Source organism: Saccopteryx leptura, chromosome 3 (assembly GCF_036850995.1).
Source record: "Saccopteryx leptura isolate mSacLep1 chromosome 3, mSacLep1_pri_phased_curated, whole genome shotgun sequence".
Classification (NCBI taxonomy): domain Eukaryota; kingdom Metazoa; phylum Chordata; class Mammalia; order Chiroptera; family Emballonuridae; genus Saccopteryx; species Saccopteryx leptura.
In genome coordinates, this window is record NC_089505.1 from 125,804,512 (window position 1) to 125,822,297 (window position 17,786).

Consider the following 17,786-nt stretch of genomic DNA (forward strand, 5'->3'; position numbering starts at 1 on the left):
ATAAGCAATTTGAATAATGAGGTTGAAATATTTTACCTGCCTTTTTTCTGTATTTCATTACATGTATCAACCTCTTGTTCATTTTAAAAACAGTGCGTTTTATTTTGTGGGTTATGTCAGAATGTTGAAACTGTAGTCAAATTTGGATTATTGGAGATACAGTATATAAACTAGTTACAAATGTTAAAATTGTTACATACATTTACTTTAGGATAATTAATAAATTATATAATAATTTAGGATAAGTTATTTCAGGAGATATTTCAAAAATATAACATCTTAGAGTAGGTGGATTTAAAGAAATTTTTAAAATTAAATGATTTAATTTATATCTTTTTTATTTTTCAGCCTAATTTTTCATCATTTCCACCTATTTTTCTTTTACCTAATACAAAAAAAGAAATAATGCAACAATTGAGAAAAGAAATAATATCCGGGTTTTTTTTCATAAGGAAAACTCAATTCCTTTGTTTGCAGTTCCCATTCAAACTCACTTTCTTCTTGGGCACATTTTCAGTTGTGTGACCCGTGTGGTCACCTGCAGTATTTGCATTTCAGTCCTTTGTAATTCCTGGTCTTTTTCTCTTTTTTTACCCTATATCAGTAGGATAAAGTTTTTTGTCTTGTTGCTGCTGTGGAGTGGGTAAAGCGGAGAGAATTTAAAGATTTGCTCAGATGAACTATCTTTGGAATGTTCTCAGTAAGCATTACAATACTTTTTTAGGAGCAGACATTTTGTGTTATGCTTTTAAGATATCACTGTAAACATGGCAACTGAAGTGTCAGGTGGATGTGCTCTTTCTCTTAACTATTGAACCACAGACACAGGAATGGACTAAAGATCCATGGGTGGCTTTGGATTCATTTTTATTGCTGCTATTCTCAATTTTTTCTAGAACTGAAGCCTTGGCTTTTAGATTGCCACCAGTAATTTCAGTTTAATTTCCACCAGCATCTGTAGCTGTATGACATAAATTGCCTGAGAGCCTCCGGATGCTCAGTAAACACTTGTTAATTGATCACAGTCTACCATTGTTCTGATTGATACTTTTATTGTTATTACTTTATTATTAGACAGTGAACCAGATAATCACAAAGATGATGGTAGTCTTCTTTGTTTAGATCTGTTTATTTCCGTTTCCTTGGTGAGACTGTTGGGAATAGAAAGATGTCCCTAAGCTTTTCCTTTTCCACATCTTCCCATCGTAGCCCTCTGCTTTTCTCTGCCCGAGCGCTGGGCTGCTGACTTAGACTTAGATGGAAGGGAGGCGAGGAGTTTGAACAATTAGTGCTCAGGGCTTTGTGCAGAGCTTTTATGTTTCCATGTGATACCAAAACATTGACTGAAAAGAATTCATTTTTCATCCCATTGGCTCAGTCCTGCATTTTTTAGGTATCTGGATCTACTGTATAAAATGAGAGCCCTAGCTTTTCTCTGGTGCTAGATATCGATTGTGGGACTTCAAACTCCAGAACTCACACACTGTAATTATAATCAAAAGATGTCCCTTCCTTCCCAGTATTAAAGATTATTATAGAATAGGGGCTGTCGTGATAAAATATTTTTATTCTAGCTGGGTTCGTTTCTGATATTTCATGAAGTAAATTAAAGTAATTAGGAGTCAGTTGAATAGGGAAAGACACTCATAGCAAGCTAAATAGCAGACTTTAATTCATTCACAATTAAGACGAGTGGCCAGCTAAGTCTAGGTCCTCGCTTTGGTGGGGCCCCGAACAAACGTGCTTGGAGAGGCAGAGTGCTTCATGGCAGTTGTCTAGGGGTCTCGGTGGGCGATGTGGAGTCTGCGTTGTAGTCTCAGGAGACTGCCGTGATCGTCACCCCAGCAACTCTTACCTGATTTGGCCACTCATCACATCATAGGGTTACATTATCACACTTCAAACGTAAGTCACACATGGGCTTAATAAGGTTGACAGATGAAGTTAACAGAAAAGGGAGTAAATTTACACCTTGGTTATCGGGCCTTACATAGTGGGCTTTTATGTAAAATATAGTTAATCCCATTAATTCACACGTGGTATTGGCATGCAATTGAAACATGGAATTATCTCAAAAGGACGTAACTGGTTACACCTAACTCACTCTTCGTTTCCTTTATACATTTTATATTAATTTGATTTTATGTTTGCTATAACAGAGGCATAGCATTTTTTTCATTTATTTAAAGGACAGTATCCCTTTCTGTAATGTGATTTGTCTTTTTCTTTGTCTAAATGTTAATTTTCTTGACAAATATTATAAGGACGTCTACCAGCTTAACTCTTTCTTGATTTTAGAAAGGTCTGCTTTGACCCCATTTTCCAAATTTCTTCTCCTTTATTACCAACTTTGTTCCCTAATTAAAATTTTTTAACTTCATAGGCAGTGGGCACTCACCACCTAGTAGCAGTCTGACTTCTCCAAGCCATGTCAACTTGTCTCCAAATACAGTCCCGGAGTTCTCGTACTCTAGCAGTGAAGATGAATTCTATGATGCTGATGAATTTCATCAAAGTGGCTCATCCCCAAAGCGCTTAATAGAGTAAGTAAATTATCTAAGTAAGTGTTTAAACAACTCTCCTGATTTTTAAATATGTAATTTCATTTTAAGACTGGTATTAATGACAAATTTCCTTATAAGTTATTATTTGGAAAAAGTAAAAAAGACAGCTTGCTTTTAATTGAACACATCAGCACCAGCTATAGTAATATGCCAATATTATATGTGGAACTCTGGGTATTATTTCTGTAGCACGAGCATTAGGAGAGAGCCACATAGAGGAATTAAACTAGGAAGTATTATACAAATGAGGTTACCAGTACTAGTTTATGTATTAATGTGTAGAGCTGTAGTGGTGGAGGGATGATACAGAGGCCAGAAGAGAACCAGTCTCTGCCCTCAGGGATCTTATCGTTTCGGGGAGAAAGAGACATTTATAATCTGATGGTAACTATAAGCACGAAATGCCATGGGAGCATTTTGAAGGACAGGCAGTCCTGGGTTACAAATGAGAGAGGTTCTGTAGGTTTGAAAATGTTTAAGTATTTATACGCTCAGAAAGGTAGAAGTAAATACTACGTTAAAGCAAACTTCTAAGTTGCATTTAATTGGTAAATATGCCTATTCCAACTTACATACAAATTCAACTTAACAACAAATCTATAGAACCTATCTCGTTCATAACCCAGGCAGTGCCTATGAGAAGTCAGGGAAGGATTCACAGAGGAGGGGACCTGGCCCTTTGGGTCTGCCTGGGCCAGCTGGGAGTGTGTAGCTGTGGGTTCTTTACTTCATACAGGGAAAATTTCACAATACAAGTTCAGTTGGTTTTGAGAGTAAGTTTATTAAGCTGGGGACAGTGAAACAAGGAAGGACCTAGAATAGAAGAAGCAACAGGGGAGCCTAGATGGGGCTGCCGTGGCTCTAGAAACCTTCGGGAAAGAGATGAGCCTACACTGGGAAGCCAGAGAAAAGGGGACCTTGGAGACAGGTTCAGGGGGTGAGTCCCAGACAAGCTGCCGCTGCTCACTGCTCCCCTGATTGCAAGTCTTGTGGGGACCGTAGGGTTTAAGAGATGCACACCTGTGGGGGAAGAAGGAAAGGGAGAAGAGAAAGGCACGGTGTGAGCACACGCTGTGCAGAAAGCATAAGACAAGAGACCTGGTCAGCAGACTTGACAGACTCAGCATGGGAGTGGCCAGGAGAGAGCTGGAGGTGTGTGCATGAAGGTACGTCCAGGAGAGAGCTGCGGGTGTGCGCATGATTGTACATGGCCAGCTAATGCTTAAGAATCTAGTTTGTCAGCTGAGTCTGTTAGCTTTCAAGTAAATTTGTAGACTAACATCCTACTGTGATTCTAAATTGCTTTCTTGGTGGTTAATATTCTTTTAGTTCCTCTGGATCTGCCTCAGCCTTGACCCACAGCAGCTCAGGAAATAGTCTAAAGCGTCCAGATACCACAGAGTCGCTTAATTCTTCCATGTCCAATGGAACAAGTGATGCTGGTAAGTGACCTTTGAGAATTTAACTTTTTTCTTAAAACATTTGTTGGACAAAAAAATTGCAATATTGGTAGCAGCACAGATTGGCCCAGTTTAACACCAACCTAAGGAGATGTGTTTTATTTTAGACCTTTTCGATTCCCATGACGATAGAGATGATGAAGGGGAGGCGGGCTCAGTGGAGGAGCACAAGAGCGTTATTATGCATCTCCTGTCCCAGGTTAGGCTCGGAATGGATCTCACCAAGGTAAGGGGCACAGTGGCATCTGCTGTAAATCCTAACGTGTATGGGTGGATTCTTAGCGACTATGTGGAGAGAGTGCCTACAAATACAGTAAATGATGTAACTTCTGTTTTGCTGTGATTTGATACATATGTAGGTGGGTAAACTGAAGTTTTTCATAAATGAATGAAATAAAAGCTAGAATAACTACATAGAGATAGGATGGCTGGATTTAGATTTGTGTTTTATTGGGGACACACAAGGAATAGTAATGGGTGTGGTTAGTGTTTGGACAAAAACTAATGCAGTGTAGTGTGCCTGAAACCAAAATGAGCAGGGCTCTGATCTGAGGTTAGAGGACCTGTGTCAGGATCCCAGCTCTGATGTTACCAAACCATCGGACCTTGAGCAGTTCCCTTCCTCTGTGATATTTAGGTTTTTTATATGCAAAATGGACACACAATGATTTATTTCACAGACTTTGCAAGGATTAGAAAGATAATGGATGGAAAATTATATGACATGCATTCAGCCACATGATTATTGTAGTCTGGCTTTAAATTTGAATTTAATCTTGGTGCGTGCTCGATTGATTTAGGAGACAGTGTGTATATCTGCCACTGTGCTAGAGACCTCATCCTTTCACTTAATTCTCACCACAGCACTACAAAGTCGGTGTTACTGTTAGTTCATTTTATAGATGAGGAAACTAAAACTTATGGAGATTAAGTAACTTGGTTAAGTCCTATTAAGTGGCAGAACTGAGATTCTAATCTGCTCTGTGATGTCAAAATCTGTAATGTTTTTTGTCTCTTGTCTTAAAGACGTGAGCCTATAATAGCTTTCGTATTGGTTAAGTGATTGTTCTAGCCAGTGTTAAAAAGTTAATAAAATTTAGGATTCTTGCTTTTGTTATGACCAAGTCAAACTATAGTCTTTGTTAGTAATGAGCTTCATTTTGGTTTTGGATTTAGAGGGTAATTAAGAAAAAAACAAGTCCATAATACTTTCTAATAAATGTCTATAATAAAAACCTTTTACCCCAAATCTAAATGAGAACAGAAACACAAGGATAGCATTAATTTGTGCAACCCAGTGTACTTGCCAGAAATGTTCTAGATAAGAGAATATTTGTAGGCATTTGCCCCAAGAATTTTCTTTTTGATTTTTAAGTGAAAGGCAGAGACACACTCTCATATGCCTCCCAACCGGGATCCGCCTGGCAAGCCCCCTACCAGGCGATGCTCAGCCCAGCTGGGCTTCTGTGTCATTCCTCGGCAACCAGGCTGTTTTAGCACCTGAGGTGAGGCCATGAAGCCATCCTCAGTGCTTGGGGCCAACGAACTTTGCTCAAACTTTTTGAGCTATGGCTGCGGGAGTAGAAGAGAAGGAGAGAGAGAGAGAGATGGAGGGGAGGGGTGGAGAAACAGATGATTGCTTCTTCTGTGTGCCTGACCAGGAATCGAACCTGAGACTTCCACATGCCAGGCCAACACTCTACCACTGAGCCAACCAGCCAGGGCCAAGAATTTTTTTCATTGTTTATTAGATTGCATAATTGCTGAAGCAGAATTGTCCCTTCAAATTTGAAAGTTATAACCTAAATTTAGATGTTGACACTTAAAATACATTTCTTTCCAACATCTTGTACCTTGGTGTGTTTTTTATTCCAATTATGGAAGACACACCCTAAGGTAACTGGAACAATACTAGGTTTATTATCTCATACGATGAGAAGTCCAGAAGTAGAGTAGCTCCAGAATTGATCAATTCAGTGGGCCAACAGTGTGAGAAGGGCTACATTCCTTCAGTCTCTTTGTTCTGCTGTCCTTATCATGTTGGTTTCACACTCAGGCTTGTCTCCCATCATTGCAAAGTGGCTGCCACACTTCCAGTCATCACATCCTTATACAAATGAGTCAAAAGGCAGAAAATAATTTCTATTCTTGGATTTTGTTGTTGTTAGGAAGGACATTCTTTTCCAGAGGTGGACCATCACACTTCCAATTGAATCTTACTGATCAAAGAGCTAGGCATGTGTCCATGCCTAGACCAGTCGCTGACAAGGGAGGTTATCTGAGGACACAGATTTATAAGTAAATACATTTCCTCATGTCCCTGTAGAAGACAGAGCAGCCTCAGTAGAGAGGAAAAGTACACAGACCCCCACCAAAGTCAGACCCAGTTTTGAATTCCATGTTAGTAACAATGCAGTGAGAACATTTTTCACTCTTTGAGCTTCATTTTTCTCTCCTATAAAATAGGGCTAATAATTTCTTCACAACAGGGTTGTTGTACAGTTCAGTAAGACAATATGATGTAACACCCAGCAGGTGACAGGCATGTAAAGCTTGCCTAGAGTAGTTTGTTGTTGTCACCCTGGTCCAGGGAGCTAAAGAGAGGCTGCACAGAGGAAGCGACTTTGAGCATTCAGAACCTCTTCCCTGTCTTTCATGTGCTGGGCAGGAAAGTGGGCATTTCCGAGTCAGAGCGTCTGGGAAGAAGGTGTCAGCATGCCGGCAGTGCTTGCTGGTGTTGCCGTGGTCAGATGAGTGCTGTTTGTAGCAGTGCAGCAGTCTGTTTCTCTGCAGGGGGATTGGAATTTGCTCCTCAAGGGTCAAATGTGCTGTGTTTTTCAGGTAGTTCTCCCAACATTTATTCTTGAAAGAAGATCTCTTTTGGAAATGTATGCAGATTTTTTTGCACATCCGGACCTGTTTGTGAGGTATTTGATTAAACATAGTAGTTTCTGGTTGTTAAAGATTTTACTCAGTAGCTTTCTGCTTTGCAGGATAGATGGATTCCCTTTTGCCTTTTGAACATTTCAGGGGGGAAGGTGGCATTGAACATTTTGTTTATATTAGATGCCTATCTGCTTAAGACAATGATTTTTAACTGGTGTGCCACAAGAATTTTTAAAACATGCAGTACCGGACTTACATAGGGGTACTGACTCTTTTCCTTAAGACTGTCAACAACAAAAAATGACCACAGTTAGCACACAGTAGACGTCCAGTGTGACTGAATCAAAATTGTGCCTAGGTTTTTTTTGTTTGTCAGATCGGCAAAAATATTTTTTTGGTGTGTCACAGAATTTTAGTAGTTTATCCCATGAGATGAAAAAGACTGAAAATCACTGGGCTTAGGTTATGTTGTGGTGATGTTGTTAGGCAACCAATGCTTTAAAATACCATGAGAGGCCCTGGCCGGTTGGCTCAGTGGTAGAGCGTCGACCTGGCGTGCAGGAGTCCCGGGTTCGATTCCCGGCCAGGGCACATAGGAGAAGCGCCCATCTGCTTCTCCACCCCTCCCCCTCTCCTTCCTCTCTGTCTCTTTCTTCCCCTCCCGCAGCCAAAGCTCCATTGGAGCAAAGTTGGCCCGGGTGCTGAGGTGGCTCTATGGCCTCTGCTTCAGGCACTACAATGGCTCCAGCCACAACGGAGCAATGCCCCAGATGGGCAGAGCATCGCCCCCTTGTGGGCATGCGGGTGGATCCTGGTTGGGCACATGCGGGAATCTGACTGCCTTTCTGTTTCCAACTTCAGAAAAATACAAAAATAAAAATAAAAAAAATAAAATACCATGAGAGCCCATTATAGGTAGCCAGCATTTATAGAGCCAACTCTATAAGCCTATTTGGTCCAGGAATTGGTATTCACTGTTATTTACACTATATTCTGGTGGAGTTCAGTTAAGGGAGTTCCTCCAACCTTTCTAAAGCATCCATTATTTGCCAGACACTTTATGAGCTGGAGTAAGAAAAAGCCAGTGTCTGCCCTTAAGGAGCTTACAGTCTAGTTTCCAGATTACAGACTGATTCATAAACTTTAAATATAAAGCTTGCAATATTAGACATGTACAAAAGATAAAAGTCATCTAAAGGTAGACCTGATTTACAAATGATTTTCACATTGCTTTTCAATGGTAGCAGGAGTGTTTCTTCTGTAAGGGAATGTTCTGATGTCCTCTGATTGCATTCCTTGTCTTGGGCTGGGGTTCTGCTTCTCCACCCCTCCCCCCTCTCCTTTCTCTTTGTCTCTCTCTTCCCCTCCTGCAACCAAGGCTCCATTGGAGCAAAGTTGGCCCGGGCGCTGAGGATGACTCCATGGCCTCCACCTCAGGTGCTAGAATGGCTTTAGTTGTATCCGAGCAATGGCCCAGATGGGCAGAGCATCACCCCCTGGTGGGCATGCCAGGTGGATCCCAGTTGGGTACATGCGGGAGTCTATCTGCCTGCCTCCCTGCTTCTCACTTCAGAAAAATACAAAAAAAAAAGGGGGTTAATTATTAAGTATAATAGGCCTTGGCCTGGTGGCTCAGTGGATAAAGCGTCATCCCGGCGTGCCAAAATCACAGGTTTGATCCCCGGTCAGGGCCCATACAAGAAGCAATCAGTGAGTAGACAGCTAAGTGGAACAATGAGTTGATGCTTCTCCCTCCCTCTCTCTATCTTTCTCGCCCTTCTTCCCCTCCATCATCTCTCTCAAATCAATGGAAAATTTAAAAATAAATAAATAAATAAATAATATCCTAAATATGTATGTATCTAATAACACATCTTCAGAATACATGCACAGTTGTGGTTGGAAATTCCTTAGTAATTGATTGAACTAGTAGCTCCCTGCATACACAGCCCCCACACCCCAAAAAGTTGGTAAGGCTATAGAAGATTCAGATAGCATTATCATCAGCTGGACCCAACTGAACTTCTAGACACTGCCAGTTTATATAACACCCAGTCTTTTTAAGTACACGTGGAACATTCATCAAAATAGACCGTATACTGGGAAGACATAATAAATTTAAAATCATTGGAACCATACACAGGATATTCTCTGACTATGAAATAATTAAATCAGAGGTTGATAGTACAAATACATATAGAAAATCTCCAACTGTTTGGCAGTTAAATAGGGCACTTAAAATGAGATTCTGGAATAAGGAAAACTAGTCTGTAGTACTAGAAACCAAAAACAGTGTCTGCCTCAGGGGGAGGGGTGGGGAGAAGGAAACTTGGGGGTAATGGAAAGGATCTATATCTTGATTGGATGATTATTAGTTCAGTAGATACGTAGATACATTTGTCAAAGTCACCAAACCAGACACTGCACCCTTTGAGTAGTGAGTTTTTTCCATACTCGCTGACCTCCGGGAATGAGGGTTGTTTTTTTTTTCCAAAAAATGAAATTAGTTCCAGTTCCAGTTTTATTAACTTAAAATCATGTTTGTTTGATAACCAATTTATGGAAACAAGAACATACATTTGCCTTTTTTTATGTTGCCTTACACATTTTTAAAATAAAATATTTTGTATGATCATACTCTGGATGGTCAGGAGTCACGAGGAGGGACATGAACATTCGTACTACGCAAAGGGTTAAGACCGGTGTGTTTAATTTATGTATTTTATATATCAGTTTAAAAAAGAAACTGAGGTAACTCCTGGTCCTGGGTCAGCTCGTCTGAGGGTGCAACGTGCTGAGGGTGCTTCATCAGCTTGTGTCCTGTCAGAAAGCAGAACACTAAATTTTGTCTTTCTCCCTTGCAGCATTAGTGACCAGAAGGATGCCAGAGACCGAATGGTTCAGGTCGTGAAATGGTACCTCTCGGCCTTCCATGCAGGAAGGAGAGGATCGGTTGCCAAAAAACCATACAACCCCATTTTGGGTGAGATCTTTCAGTGTCACTGGACGTTACCAAATGATACTGAAGAGAACGCAGTGAGTTCTGTACTAGTGTTTCTGATTATCTTAAGTTGCATACTGATTTAAGATTTCATTTTATTTGGGGAAAGATGCCAATAATAGTAATGATCAGAAGATGTTCACCACCCATAGAACAGTTTTGTTGTGTTAGCGTATTTTGAATGTATTGAGTGAGGGGATAGAGTGGCATGGGATGAGGATAGAGATTGAAAAATCAGATCGTGCAAGGCCCTTTGGGCCATAATGATAATTTGATAGCTTATCAGGATCTCATTTTTTGTTTTGGAAAGGTCATTTAATGATATTATAAAAATAAAAAAGGGGCAAAAATAGAAGCATGGTGACCACTAAAGAGGCTTTGGCATTATTCCTGGAGACATGATTGATTCAAGCTATATTTTGGAGTTATTTATTTGGTAGATGGGTTGGGGGAGGTAAGGGAAAGGGGACAGTCAGAGATGAATCTTTGCATCTACATGTGATGCAAAGGGCTTCAGCAGTTGTTTGGTGTCATATACTAAAAAGGAAAAGGAAAGATCAAGAACTCTTAACTTGAAGTATAAAGTATAAGCAATCTATTAGACATGTAAGTGAAGCTGTCAAGTTGGGAATTAGAATTTAAGAGTCTGAAGTTCAAGGGAGAGATCTGAATGGAGATGGGGCTTTCAGAAATGTTAGCCTTGGAATTAGATGAAATCACCTGGGAAGACTGATAGCTAGAGAATAGTAGTAAGAAACTCAGACCTGAGCACCAGGGCTCCCAGCATTTAGAGGTTGGTTTGAGGAAGAAAACCAACAAAGAAAACTCAGATAAATGTAAAAGGCCTCAAGAGGTGGGCATAAGCACCTAGCCCACAGTGCCGGGTACATAATAGTCTCTCAGTAGACATAACTTTCCATATCTTTCCCTTTTCAAGTGACACATCACATGTAGTTCTTTCTGAAGACAGAGGCAGTATGCATTTGTTCTCCTTTATAAGTGCTTGCTTTATAAGTGTCAGGCCTGGCCCTTAGTCAGGCACATGAGCCTTACCTTCAAGAACGTCTTAGCCCTGGCCAGGTTGCTCAGTTGGTTAGTGTCATCCCAACATGCCAAGGTTGTGGGTTCAATCCCTGGTCAGGGCACATGCCAGTCAGAATCAACCAGTGACAGCATGAATAAGTGGAACAACAAATCGATGTCTCTCTTTTCGCTCTTACCTTTCCCTTCCTGTCTGAAATTCAATAAATAGAAAAAAAATTTTAATGTCTTAGGGAGACCGACACAAAGCAGTAATTCCAGTAGTGTAATTAGCGCCATAATGAAAGTATGTATCAGGTGCTTTGAGTGCAGAGAGGAGGGAGCAGTTAACTGCGCTCGGAGGGAGAGACTCCATGATGAGGTTCTCTGTAGCGTCACTTGTCCCACACAAAGAAAGTGATGTTGTATTTGCTTGCAGGAGCTAGTTTCAGAAGGACCGGTTCCCTGGGTTTCCAAAAACAGTGTGACATTCGTGGCTGAGCAGGTCTCACACCATCCACCCAGTAAGTTACCACGCTCCTCCGCAGTGGCCGCTCTCACGCTGTTCTGTCTAATGAGGGTCACTAAAGCTCCACAGGCGAGGGCACGACCATCAGTTTTAGGGCTGCCTGTACCTTCCCAGTCCTCTGGGGTTTGGGGCCTCATATCTGTTCTTGTTTCAGTCCAAAGACTGTTAGATTCACTGATCAAGTATGTATAAAAAGAAGGGATTTGGGGAATAAACCTTTAATGCTGCTCAGGTCATCTTAGTGTAAAGAGCTGTGCTGTAGAGACCTCAGCAACTTTGAGACAACTTAATAAATGAGATGTAGTTTCTCATGGTATAAATATATTCCTACATCGGGGAGACTCGATGTCCTCAGTATCTTATTTGCTCAGTGCAGTGGTAATACCGATGGGCCCCAGATTGGGGCTGGGACAGGAACACGTTTACTACCTGAAGACCAAACAGACCTTTGGATCTTAAGCCTCTCGGATTGGCCATAGACCCGTGGTTCAGGGAAGTTTCTGCCATGTGGCCCTGAATGGTTGGTTGCTTTGGGGAAAACAGTAAAAAAGGCAGTTAGGTACCTCCTGGCCTCATTTTAGGCAGTTCTTTGAGAGGTAAAGGGTTTTCCCCAAGGAGTCAGTCTTTTCTCCAGGGTCAGGGAGTTGGAGAAGTGGGTATAGTTACAGAGTGCACTAACTTAAAACAATTTCTATAGTTTCAGCCTTTTATGCTGAGTGTTTTAACAAGAACATACAATTCAACGCTCATATCTGGACCAAGTCAAAATTCCTTGGAATGTCAATTGGGGTGCACAACATAGGGCAGGGTAAGTCTTTGGGCATGGGGTAGACTCCAGTGTTAACAGGAGAATTTTATGTCAGTCTACTATGTGCTGGACTTCTCTGAGTAAGAGGAAATGGCTCCAGAAAGCCAAACTGGCAGACTGGATGTCCTTTTCTGCATGTGAGCATGTGTATTGGAGGTGAGAACGACAGTGGGGTGCAAGGTTGGTCTTCCCTGAATTGAATGGAGTATCCTGGAGTATCTGTCACTTTATGTCTTAGGGACTTTATGGCCAGAGTACAGTAGTCAATACAGTTTTTATCCCTTGTCTCCACAGGCTGTGTTTCGTGTCTAGACCACGATGAACATTACATTCTCACATTCCCCAATGGTTATGGAAGGCAAGTACAGCTGTTTCCATTTCTTCTGCTCTGCAAGCAGCAAACCCTGCTGTTCCTTAAGCTACACCCCTCTTTCCTCTGAATTGTCAGCCTTACCTGAGAACTTTGAATTTTGCAGGTCTATCCTCACAGTGCCCTGGGTGGAACTAGGTGGAGAATGCAGTATTAACTGTTCCAAAACTGGTTATAGTGCAAATATCGTCTTCCACACGAAACCCTTCTATGGGGGCAAGAAGCACAGAATTACTGCTGAGATTTTGTAGGTATTTTGTTTTTCTGCTTCAGTGCTCTTCTGCTTCTCTGAAATATTTTTCCTTTTGTTGTGAATTATATCTCCTTTTAGAAATTGACCGTTTTAATGGTTCTGTCTTTGTAAACTTCACATCTTGTGTGTCATGTCTCTTCCTAAAATCCCGATTTCAGAGGAAGTCCTAGAATAGGGATTCACAACAATCAGAGGTCATTGGTGGGGTTTCCTTCCTAGAAACCTGACTTGCAAATGGGGAGCAGGGAGGGGTCTTTCTATATCACTTAACTCATTGTTGCCAGATTGGACCAGGAGCTCATCCTTGCAGTAGACTCACTCCCACCTAAGTGTCTCCAAGTCCTCAGTCTTCTCTTCTGGCCTTTCTGGGGGGAAAAGGTAACCAGTACATGTTGGCTAAGTTTTGTTTGACACTCTGGGGTCTGCTGTCTGGGTGACAGTCATGGGGTGACTTGATAGCCCTCATTGGGAACAGTGTGGCAGATAGAGGACACACCGCTGCTTATCCCGTCTTCCTGAGATAGAATTTAACTTGGATTGACAGAATAACATCCAAAAAAGTTTTGAGCAGAATGGGACTGTGAACACAAGATGAAGTTTACTAAGGATCAGTGTAAAATTCAAAATATTAGTTTAGTCAGAAAATAGGGGAAGTGCTTAGGGAGCAGCACAAGTCACCACTAATACTTCTGCCTTCAGAATGGCAGCTGGTGGAAATAGGGTGTCCAGAGCAGAGACATCGGTGTGGCTGCTTCTCAAAGCCCCTTCGAGGTGCTTGGCCGAGTTGTGCGCCAGTCATAGCCACGTGTAGTAGAAAGACTGCCCTCAAAGCTGTGAGCTGAAAGAGCACTTGGTGGCCTCTTCAAGTTAGGGATTGGAGTGGAGCATCAGCTGAGTGGTTCTCAAACTTTGGTCTCTAGACTCCTTTACACTTAAAAAATACTAAGAATTCCAAAGACCTTTTGTTTATATTGTATACATCAGTATTTCTTACTAAAAATTAGAAGATTCTAAAAATATTTATAAATGCATTTACAAATGACAACAGTAGTATTTTTATGACAAAGGAAAAAAATTTTAAGAAATTTGTGAGAAGAGCCTAACCAGGCGGTGGCGCAGTGGATAGAGCGTCGGACTGGGATGCAGAGGACCCAGGTTCAAGATCCCGAGGTCGCCAGCTTGAGTGTGCACTCATCTGGCTTGAGCAAAAAGCTCACCAGCTTGGACCCAAGGTCGCTGGCTTGAGCAAGGGGTCACTCAGTCTGCTGAAGGCCCGTGGTCAAGGCACATATGAGAAAGTAATCAATGAATCAATGAACAACTAAGGTGTCTCAATGAGAAACTGATGAGTGATGCTTCTCATCTCTCTCCGTTCCTTTCTGTCTGTCCCTATCTCTCTCTCTCTCTCTCTCTCTCCCTCCCTGTAAAAACAAAACAAAAAAACAAACAGGCCCTGGCCGGTTGGCTCAGTGGTGGAGCGTCGGCCTGGCGTGCAGGAGTCCCAGGTTTGATTCCCAGCCAGGGCACACAGGAGAGGCGCCCATCTGCTTCTCCACCCCTCCCCCCTCTCCTTCCTCTCTGTCTCTCTCTTCCCCTCCCGCAGCCCAGGCTCCACTGGAGCAAAGTTTGCCCGGGCGCTGAGGATGGCTCTGTGGCCTCTGCCTCAGGCACTAGAATGGCTCTGATTGCAGCAGAGTGATGCCCCAAGATGGGCAGAGCATCGCCCCCTGGTGGGCATGCCGGGTGGATCCTGGTCGGGCGCATGCAGGAGTCTGACTGCCTCCCTGTTTCCAGCTTCGGAAAAATACAAAAAACCAAAAAAAAAAATTTGTGAGAAGAGTAACATGTTTTCCAAATTAAATCTCTGATATATAGTCATGGCTGCATAATGATGATTTGGTTAGCAACAAACCACATCCACTATGGTGGTCCCATGGTCCCATAGATTATAACAGAGATGAAAAGTGCGCATCACCTGGTGTTATCATAGCTACTGTGATGTAGCACAAGGCACCACGTTCCTCCTTGTGTCTGTGTTGAGGATGCGAACAGACCTGGTTTCCAGTCAGACAGAAGTATCGCACATACACTTATGTACATTAATTATATAATGCTTGGTAATGATAACAGGCTGTTGCTAGTTTATGAATTTATTACGCCATACTTTTTATGGTTATTTTAGAGTATACTCTTTGTTCTTATAAAAAAGAGTTTGCTGTAAAACAGTATGTGTTGTTTGCCAGCAGCAGCCTCATACATCATGTTTACCTTGTCACGATTGCAACATTTTATCTTGGTTTAATCTCATTTTGTGCCATAACATGGTGTACAGGCTTGTGGCCTAGGACATGCCATCTGGGTGTGTAGTTGGCTGAACCATCTAGGTTTAAGTGTCCTCTAAGATGCTCCCATAGAAATAAAATTGCCTCATGACAGATTTCATTAGAACATGCACATGACTGTAATTGTAGAGAACTAGATTCTCCTATCTACTTGCAGTTAGTTTATTTCTACCTATCACATAGCCTCTCAAAAACACTGTGTATTTGTGGGAAAATTAGAGTGAAAACGTTAAGAAAATAGTTTTGTTCTAAGAGGGTCTTTGGGAACCCCAAGGGGTACCCACACCACACTTTCAGAACTGCTGCCCAGTGACCTAAACCTGGGGCCCAATGATTTGTCTTTCCATTTGTCCCCCTTCTCTCAGGGCCCCTAAATCATAGAGGAAACTTAAGTTTCACTCCAGTGACATCAGCTTCATCTCTGCCCTGTGTGGGTTTCTCTTCTGACCTCTTAGCCTCCTCTGTCCTTTGCTATGATGCTTATCTTCCCAAATTCATAGCGGGCACACGTATCACTGTCCCATCCAAGCAGAGGTCTGTTGGAGCTTTTGAGGAAGGGATGCTTGTCAGGAAGAAAGGTCAGACACACAGGTTGACCCAGAGGTCCCTTTCAGCCTAAGGATGAAAGATGGTCTTTGGTATTATATCCTCAAGCAGAACCTTCCCTGACCCTCATTCATCCCAGCAGTTTTGCCCTTGAACTCCGGTGCTCACCTAAACTCACAGCAAAACTTACCATCCAGAAATCGGTGGGGAAGTCTCTTCCCAGGCTGTGAACTGCCTGAGGCAGGGACTGTCCCTAGTCTGCTGTGTCCCTAGCACAGGGCTCATCTCATATTCACTATTCATGGGATCTCAAGTTCATTAGCATCTTGTGTAGGGCCCTCGCTCTTACAGCTGCTCTAGGAAAGCAGTTGTTAAGCTGCCTTTATCAAAGACTTCACAGTTGCTCTGTGTTCTGCTGTGTAGATTGTCCACCCTGACCAGATTCTTTGGTAATTTTCAATTTGAGACTAACACAAATGTTTCTTTTTCTATTTAGTTCTCCAAACGACAAGAAATCCTTTTGTTCAATCGAAGGGGAATGGAATGGTATAATGTATGCAAAATATGCAACAGGGGTAAGGAGCTATATTTTGCCACTTGTTTCAGGCATCAGTGATTGTAGCCTGTCCTTGACTCTGGCTCCCTTCATCTGGAAACTTAACCCCCGAGGCCAGCTCTGCTGCCATCTCTTCAGGGCGGGTCTCCTGTCCCACCTCTTCCCCTGCAGTAGAGATGGTAGAATAATTTTACTTCCTCTGTCCTCTCAGAACACTCAAGAATAATGTATGTTCTATGCTGTACACCTGAAACTAATTCAAAAATAATACTGAATGTAAACTGTAATTGAAAAAAAATTTTAATTTAAAAAATAATAAAATTTTAAAAGAATAATATGTTTAAAAATGCTTGGCACATAGTAAGCACCCAGTAAATGTTAGCAATATCATTAGAGTGTGTGCTGTGTTTATAAAGTGAAGTGCTACACTAATCTGTGTTTACGTGCATGGTTTGATTTTGTGTAAGAGATGTACTGACTGCCTGGCACCAGGGACACAGAAGTAAGATAGTCCTTGCCCTCAAGGAGCTTGCAGACAGTACCTAAGGTAGGCAGAAGGTATGGGATTAACAGGAGTCAATGAACTTGATTTTGGATTTAGAGATTTCAGAATGTAAAAAGCACTTCAGCATACTTATCATTAAGATTAGTTGTTTATGGCTCTAGCTCTCCAAGAGATTATATCCTAAGAATGTAGCATCTAGTTACGTTGAAAATGTCTAGAGTTGAGCCTCTACCAAGACTTAAGACACACAGCTCTTATTTTAAATTTGAAAATTGCGTATGAAACTCAGTCTACATCATTAACATATGCAAGATTTGATTATTATATCTATAAATTAAAGCCTTCTAGGATGAGTTGACTCTTCCTATTAGAACAGTTTGAACAATAAAACAGCTACCTACCTCTTCTGTTTTCTAGGAAAATACAGTTTTTATAGATACCAAGAAGTTGCCTATAATCAAGAAGAAAGTGAGAAAGTTGGAAGATCAGAATGAGTATGAATCCCGCAGGTAAGGAGACAACATAATTGGAGCTTTTGGCCAGGCCTAGACACAGGGCTGGGTTTTGGAGACAGTACAGCAGAGAATAACAGCACACAGTTCAAATGCCCAGGTTCATATGGAGCTCCACCACTTACTCTCTGCCTTCTTTCCTGAAATGGGAACTACCTCAAAGTTGTTGTGAGGAGTAAATGAGATGAACAGATATCATATATGATGCTTGAAATACACTGAGTACCCAGTGTATGTGAGCTTATCAATCACCATTTCTGTGGTTGATAAGAGATGGCAGTGAGGTCCCCACTGAGAGGTTTATAGTAAAACACCTTCAGGTCTTTTGTAAGAAACTTTAAAAAACATTTTATCCCTAAGTATTTCAGCATTCTTCTCTAAAATGACTTAAAAAAAAAACCAAAATATCATGTTTTATGAAAATCGGTTCCTTT

At 41.6% G+C, this 17,786-nt stretch overlaps 1 protein-coding gene across 9 annotated transcripts in view; it reads left to right on the forward strand.

Annotated features, from left to right (window-relative positions):
- OSBPL9 (oxysterol binding protein like 9) overlaps nucleotides 1-17,786 on the forward strand; it is a 136,939-nt gene that overhangs the window by 116,971 nt on the left and 2,182 nt on the right. For all 9 annotated transcript variants that reach the window (XM_066376277.1, XM_066376280.1, XM_066376276.1 and 6 more), the window contains 11 exons: nucleotides 2,384-2,543; nucleotides 3,894-4,006; nucleotides 4,132-4,250; nucleotides 6,866-6,951; nucleotides 9,775-9,946; nucleotides 11,371-11,455; nucleotides 12,158-12,268; nucleotides 12,563-12,626; nucleotides 12,745-12,885; nucleotides 16,276-16,354; nucleotides 17,258-17,349. In XM_066376277.1, coding sequence (XP_066232374.1) covers nucleotides 2,384-2,543; nucleotides 3,894-4,006; nucleotides 4,132-4,250; nucleotides 6,866-6,951; nucleotides 9,775-9,946; nucleotides 11,371-11,455; nucleotides 12,158-12,268; nucleotides 12,563-12,626; nucleotides 12,745-12,885; nucleotides 16,276-16,354; nucleotides 17,258-17,349 — 1,222 coding nt within the window. The remainder of the gene's footprint in view (nucleotides 1-2,383; nucleotides 2,544-3,893; nucleotides 4,007-4,131; nucleotides 4,251-6,865; nucleotides 6,952-9,774; nucleotides 9,947-11,370; nucleotides 11,456-12,157; nucleotides 12,269-12,562; nucleotides 12,627-12,744; nucleotides 12,886-16,275; nucleotides 16,355-17,257; nucleotides 17,350-17,786) is intronic.